Genomic DNA, 7,750 nt, shown 5'->3' with positions numbered 1-7,750 from the left:
TCACATGTATTTACAGATGACAAATTGTACTTACATACACACAAGAAAAGTGACTCCTGTTTTCTAGTATAATTTCTTAAGGTATTAAGTTGTAAGTGTTATGATGAGAGACATTCTTATAGGTCTAGTCTAGTCTGACATAATGTACTTGAGATGGACGCTCACATGTACAGTATCATTACAAGAGGAACCTTAGTGGCAGAATGAAGCTGGAAAGATTTGTGTATGCGATGGATGGGAGCTATCATTTTCTGTAGGCTGGGTGCCACCCCTTAATATTGCAATCTCTTCTACCTTGTATATAATTTGTTCCTGTGTTCCTGCTCATATCATTCATTTAGATCTACAGAAGACAAACATTTCTAAAAAGGAGTTTCTCTTCTCTTCTGGTCATACATTAACCAGTACTGATAATGGAGATCTGTACTGGGCCCTTTACAAGGGCCTTTGCAGCAGAACTTTTGGGTACCCTGATATTCGTGTTCTTTGGACTTGGCTCTACGTTGAATTGGCCATCACAACTTCCAACGATCTTGCAGACTGCCTTCACTTTTGGTCTGGGTATTGGGACGATTGTCCAGTCTGTTGGGCATATCAGCGGTGCCCATCTTAATCCAGCTGTGACTGTGGCATTCCTGGTGTCATCTCAGATGTCCTTGTTTCGTGCAGTTTGTTATGTTTGTGCCCAGCTGATAGGAGCTACAATTGGAGCTGGCTTGCTGTATGAATTCACCCCTGAAGAATATCACGGAAACTTTGGTGTTAATGGGGTAAGTTGCTTTGATGAGTAATCGAGCAATATTTGTATAATTAGTCTATATAGAGTAATTGGGCACCATTTGTATAATGACTAATGATGATTTGTATAAGTAGTCTATATATCAACAGGCATTGCTGATCTCATTTTGAAAATGCCAATTGCCTAGCTGTCCTTGGTTTAATTTAATTTCTTAGTTATTTACCGGGAGCATGTATGGCACCAGTGAACTGACTTGCATTCTTGTTCAGGATTCAAAGCTAAAGCATAGGGTCAGCAAGACAAACTAGTTTCTAGCTTTTTTTTTTTAGAAAGAGAACACCAGAATCACATCTTCCATCTTATTTTACTCTTTCTTGGCGACCTTCTATAGCAAACAGCACAGGTACTCTACATTGCTGAGAAACAGATTACAGAAACTTAAACTTTGCAGTTACAGTGGTCAATGAGGGGTTGATTACAGCTTATATGTAGAGCCGTATGTAAAAGTCTAAAGTCTGAACACAAGCAGGACCAAATCAGGTTCATGTTATTTTCCTATCCCCAGCAGCACACAGTTGTAAGGCATTCATTTTACAAACCTGAATTACATCCACAATTATAAACCCATAATCAGTTTTTGCCTCTAAAAGTACACTCTTTGCCTCTATTAGATTTGCTTCTTTAGAAACTGCCTATAATAAAATGTTTCAAAATGAAAACCAGCAATCAATACAATCAAAATAGGAACATCCAGCTACAATTCAAAAATAAATAAACACTAGAAAAGCCATTTTTAAAATGTGCCTCAAATTCTGAATATTCCCAGTATAAACATATACCATTTGAAATATTTCCTTTATTTCTTTTGCGGCTATAAAGCTGTGTGTGGTTAAATAATGCACTTTACCCCACATTACAGGAAAAAAAATCAAATATATTTTTAGTCTAGTTAATAAAGTGAAACTGTATCTGCTCCAATGATATGTGTCTAGAGGTTTAAACTAATGCAGTTTGCCTGTACTTCATAACCTAATGTCTTGGAAAATGATGTTGAAGTAGTAAGAAATAATAAAAGTATACACAATAAAAGATGAAAAGGAAACACGGCTGACTATATTTTTTTTACGACATCAGGATTAAATTCTTTGTTTCTTCAGAGGCTGAAAAACATATTTTATTAAAATAAAGGGATAAATAGTAGATCTTTTAAGAAATTCTCCTTTTTAAAATGCTTAAACATAGGAGAATGTTTGCCTGGTATGGCCATTTGGGATGAGACATCTACTCAGGTTAAAATTGCTGAGGGTAGGTAGAACTGGTCTTGGTATTCAATGAATCTAAACTTAGTGCCATACCCAATTGGAGTCTTTGGAAGTAACTCTTGATGGAAGTTTTAGCCTATTTTTAGAAAAAAATGTCATAAAATCATGGAAAGCTTGGAACTGTTATTGAGTACATGTAACAATGCAAAGCAAAGGTACAAAATTACCTTGGGTTTCCCATTAATAATCCAATCAGACTTATGCTGGCACAAAGCAAGCATGCTGCCTACTTTTTCTTATATTTTACAAGGCCACACACCTTTCAACATTGGCATGGTGTCTTGCACAGGTGAATGGCAAAGCAACACCATTAATAAATACCCTACTCTTTATGTTGAGGGGCAAGGGCATCTTCCAAACCTATGCCCCATTTATTGTGGAATCTAGAAGCCCCTTTATTGGCAGTGACCAGACGTTCTCCCTCTATCTGGGTTCAGAGTACACAGGAACGTATGTAGCCCTTCTCCCATTCTCCGAAGGGATAACAGTAAGAGAAAATCGAACACACACTGATGAAATAAAACTACAAACACATTCTTCTTGAGTTTTAAAATTGCATTTATTAATGTCCATAGTAGTCAAGTTTATTATCAATCATGTCATCTGTTTATTTACCTTAATGTCAATGTCCATCTATGTAATCATTGACAATCACAATGACCCGGCTCCACCATTTAACATTAGTTTCACCCTCTAAATACCAGTAACAATGTTGAAAATCCCAAATTTTGTCAATGATACAGATTCCCTGCTGTATTCTGTAGCCAATGAATATGTTATTTAGTATCAGGATTGTGATGGGAAACAGATTATAAAGGTTGACACGAATCACTGGACGATGTAAATGATGATGGATTTAGGCTTAGTCTACACGGACTGTTTAATGCTTTAAAAGCCCATGTTTGAAAATCTCAGGCATTCCAATGGGCCAATCTACACCAGGCACGTTTTTGTGACTTTTAGATAACGCTCCTTGCAATGTTTTAAAAATTAAAAAGCAAGGTTAACGCAGGTTAACCTATTTCAATGGAGACATTTTCCCGCATTTTTAAATGCTTTTTTAAAACGCGGCAATATACGCGGCCTGAATTTCAAACATGAGCTTTTATGGCTTTTCCTATTGGAGATTGCAGTCACAGATTAGGACTTAGCATACCTAAATCAGTAATAAATCATGGTCAACTAGACTTAGTCTATTAGACATCGAGAATGTTCCTTTACAAGCCGCCCTTTTCAGAATTGCAGTTAAAAACTGCAGGGATGGTTGCTCCCAAGGACATAGCAAACTGCTGTTATGCCTCCAGAAATGGCAAACAGCACCACAAGTCAATGGTGTGGTTCTTCCTCCAGAAGAGGAAAAGCAACTACATGGACATAAATAACATGTTGTTTACAGAAACTGTGCTGCAACTCCAATAGAAATGCAATACAACCATGCAAACCCTTGAAAAAGTGGTTGTTAACCTCTACTATACAGTTGAATGAAAGCAGTTGGGAGCACGGTTCAACATGCGATACAATGCTGCAGTCAAGAATTGAGTCAAGAATGTCTTCAACATTACAGAACAGTTCTAGTTGAAGATAACTAGTTACTACTACCTACACTATGGCTTGGCTACACAGACCTACACACTGTACCATCAAGATGCTAAATTTTACATCCTGTGTTAGTATATAGAAGTAAACACCTAAATAGACACTTGGCAACCAAGGAAGCAATAACTGGAATGATGTTGCTGAATCCAGACAGGTAGCAATCCTAGTTTCATGCCACGAGCAGAAGGATTTTAAATGATTATTCTGACATCATTGTTGTGTGCACGTGATAGCCTTACTAAGTTAATAAACTATTCTGCCTAATTGCTGTGTTGATTAGGTTGTTTTAAATTAACTGGTAAACAGTTATGTTTTGTATTTATGGTTTACAGAGTAGTACAGAATCTAATTTACAATGAGAAATACAATATGTGAGATGATAATTTTTAAGTTTATATTAAATTAAAGCTTAAAACTTTATCTATTTCATTTCCTTTGTTGTCTAGTAATAATAACTACAGTCACTCTTAGAATTAGGACACAAAAATGAGCTGTAGTGTTTGAGGAATAGCTCATAAATCATGGAGGTCATAGTTACTTGCCATATTGTGCTTAGTGAATACATTGCACCACTTGTTTTTAAGTCAGATCCTATGATGAACAATGGTGGAATCCAACATGCTGCATGGAACGTCTAATTATGGAAAATCAGGAGTCTGTCAATACTTAATAATTATAATTCTTCCTAAGAACTTAGCAACCAGTAAGTAGAAACATTACCCGAATTGTCAAGGTTAAAACTAGATAGGTAGCAACCCTAGTTATATGCTAAGCGCAGAAGGATCTCATATTATCCTTCTGACATCATCTCTTTGTGCACGTGACAGCTGTAGCTAATCAGAATTAAATTGTTTTGTCTTTTGGATTACTTAATCTTAAATGAACTGTTAAACACTTATGGTTTGCATTTATGGTTTAAAGAATAATACAACATTAAATATAATAAAAAAAAAAAAATAAAATCTGTGAGTTTCTAATATTTTAATAAAAGCTCATCACTTCTCCTTTAAATTGTCTTCATTATCCAGTAATAATTTCTCAGAATTAGGACACAAGGAGGAATAGCTGAATTGTGTAAACAGATAATTTAGAAATAAGAAGGGTCATAATTATTTGCCATATTGTGCCTGGAGACTCTACTGCAATACCTACTTGTTTCAAGTCAGATCCCAGGATGAATAATGGTGTAAAAAACATGTGGCATGGTACATCTATTTATGGAAGGTCGGGAGTTTGTCAATAGTTATTATGTTGTAATACCATAATAATGACCACTAGGCTGGTTATACTTACTGGAGATCTGGCATAGACAAGGATCTAATGTTTTTAATCATGAATATGAGTGTAATGTATATTGATCTATCCATGTACAATTTTCAATGAGTTCCCAGCTAAGAGATTTAAAAAGAAGACAAAATATTTTGTTCATGTTAGCAACCTTTGTATATCACTTTACTATATTTTGAACTAACCCCTTAACAAAGATTACATAGCCCTAGTTGTCAATACCCTTTATTGTAAAATGAATGCCAGCAATTCAGAGACCTTACAGCAGCAAATTATTATTATTAATTAAGTATAAAGTTTAAATCTTTGAATACATGTAATAGGATAAGTACAAACTCCGCACTAATTTGTATGATTTAAAAACATTTTTATTTGTAGAAATATATTTACCAGATACTGAAAAGTGATGGCGTTCTAATGGGACCTTTATTAAATGGAACATGGAGGTGTCTTCCACGTCCATGACTTAGCCCAATGTTTCTCAACCAGGGTTCAGTGGAACCCGAGGGTTCCTCCAGAGGTTGCTAGGGGTTCTTAGAGCAATGAGAAGTTTCTGACTCAGGTCAGTTTAGCTGACTCCAATGATTATTTTGGCTATCAGTAAGGGTGACATTCTTGCCACCGGACAGCAACGTAGGAGACATTCTTCCCACTGACCACCACACTAACGTACTGTGAGCTGTGGATATAGTAAATAGAGAAAGGGTTCCCTAAACACCTAAAAGTTATTTCAAGGGTTCCCCCATGTTCAAATGATTGCAAAACAACAATTTAGTATTGAAATCATTGGGTTAACATAATATCCAGACAGTTTACATTTTCTGAAGGATGTCAGCAATGACAACCTCCATGTTTTTGTAAAAGGCTTGTTTTATTAAAGAAGAAAATTGTAGTACAATGTAATTAATTCAGAGCACAATAAAAGACCTTGTTCAAATAAAAACCTACAATTTTGATATGTTTTTGGGTAAACATGGGTAAATGTAAGCTCATGTAAATATCTGAGAGGTTTGGAAATTTGATTTATTGTATATTGTTTTCTTTTCAGCCAAGCAACAATGCAACAGAAGGACAAGCTGTCACAGTGGAAATCATGTTAACACTGCAACTTCTGCTCTGTATTTATGCATCTACAGACAACAGAAGAGATGACAATGTAGGTTCACCGGCCCTCTCTATAGGGCTCTCAGTTGTTCTGGGTCACCTGATTGGGGTAAGTACTTTTATTTAATACATTTATAGAACGTTTTCTAATGCCCAGGTTGGCCAGTATCAAATTTAATTCTTAACTTGGAGTGGATATAAAAATACAAAATTATGAAGGTTATTTTTTAATTAAAATAGTAAAGTTACCTAAGTACAAAAACTAACCTCTGGTCTTACAAACATTCAACTAATTGATATAAACATCAGTTTCTTAAAAAATAGACCTATCAGAATACTTACCTAAATCTATGGTCATGTGATATGCTTTGTTCCGAGAAAACTCTCTATTGTAGAGAAGAAGAGTCCTTTTCGGAGTGTCAATATCACTTTCTGGATGACATGGTCACTTTTTATTGGCTGTCCAATAATGGGTCCCCCTAGGATATGGAAGATTGCAGCAGTGTAACAATATAATAAAGTGGTAACCAGTTAGTGCAGGCACAGACTGCAGTACAAGATCACCTGTCATTACTCTGGCCAGTCACATGAATGGTGGTATGGGTGAGCAAAAACGCAAACTTTGAAGGGTATTTAAGTAATGGGTGGGACTTGGTGGTAGAGGGAGATCTATGTTCTAACTCATTATCTTAAATGTATTAGTAAATGCAGCTAGGGTACCTGAAGTTTTCTTGATTAGCCTATTGATATTTCCTACACAGTAGAACTTAGTAGCAAAAGGAAAATGAAGTACAAAAACCAACCAGGCTTTGCTAAAGTCCACATTTACTAGCAAAGAGCATGCTTCCAAAGAGAGGGTGGGGGTTTTACCCTAATCAAGCTACTGTTGGTGCTTTGTTGCATAGGCTGGAGTTAGATGTGAATAAACTATAATGCTTATGAGTAGGACTCTGTAAATCTCAAAACTGTGTAGACCAGCCTTTATCAATCTATAAACCCAAGGAGAACCCTTGAATTTTTTTTTGTCTTGGGGGAATCTCTTCTAAATTTAAAGCAAAAGTCTGCAGAGGTTGGACTAAGTCATCACCCTTCAAAGTCCAAGTCGAGTCCCAAGACAAATATTTGTTGTCTCTGGGAATCGTTTCTAAATTTAAAGCAAAAGTATGCAAAGGTTGGACTAAGTCATCACCCTTCAAGTCCAAGTCAAGTCCCAAGTCATTGACACCAAGTGGCAAGTCAAGTCGAAAGGTACCAAGAATTCTTCAAAGTCAAGTCCCAGGTCAAGTCACTTAATTTATCCCCATTTGTCCCCATATAAGAACAGAGCTCTGATCCTGTTCTTGAGCACAGGATCACATTTTACATTCTTGGCTTTCTCATCTGACAGCTGAAGGGGGCAGGGAGGAAGGCACAGAGGCTTCTGTAATACTGCCTAAATCCCCTTCCCCTTCAGCTGTCAGCACAGAAAGCTGGTCAAGTCAAATCGCAAGTTGAGTTGCAAGTCGCTGGTCAAAACCCCCAAGTCGAGTCACAGGTCATTTATTAGGCGACTTGAGTTGGACTTCAGTCCAAGTTGCGCTACTCACGTTCCAACCTCTGAAAGTTTGTGGGAAAAATGTTCCTTATGTTGGTGGTAATTTGAAAGAATATCCACCTTAAAGTAATCGTTAGAATGCTACTGTTGCAGGTAGATAAAAAAAAA

General features: G+C 36.4%; 1 protein-coding gene across 1 annotated transcript in view; it reads left to right on the top strand.

Moving 5' to 3' along the window:
* Nucleotides 1-349: 349 nt before the first annotated feature.
* LOC140343612 (aquaporin-5-like) overlaps nucleotides 350-7,750 on the top strand; it is a 14,326-nt gene continuing 6,925 nt past the window's right edge. The window contains exons 1-2 of the mRNA XM_072430407.1: nucleotides 350-770; nucleotides 5,993-6,157. Coding sequence (XP_072286508.1) covers nucleotides 414-770; nucleotides 5,993-6,157 — 522 coding nt within the window. The 5' untranslated portion in view covers nucleotides 350-413. The remainder of the gene's footprint in view (nucleotides 771-5,992; nucleotides 6,158-7,750) is intronic.

The sequence above is a fragment of the Pyxicephalus adspersus genome, chromosome 1 (assembly GCF_032062135.1).
Source record: "Pyxicephalus adspersus chromosome 1, UCB_Pads_2.0, whole genome shotgun sequence".
Classification (NCBI taxonomy): Eukaryota; Metazoa; Chordata; class Amphibia; order Anura; family Pyxicephalidae; genus Pyxicephalus; species Pyxicephalus adspersus.
The sequence above is the reverse complement of the archived record's forward strand: the minus strand, read 5'-3'. Positions and strand labels throughout refer to the sequence as shown.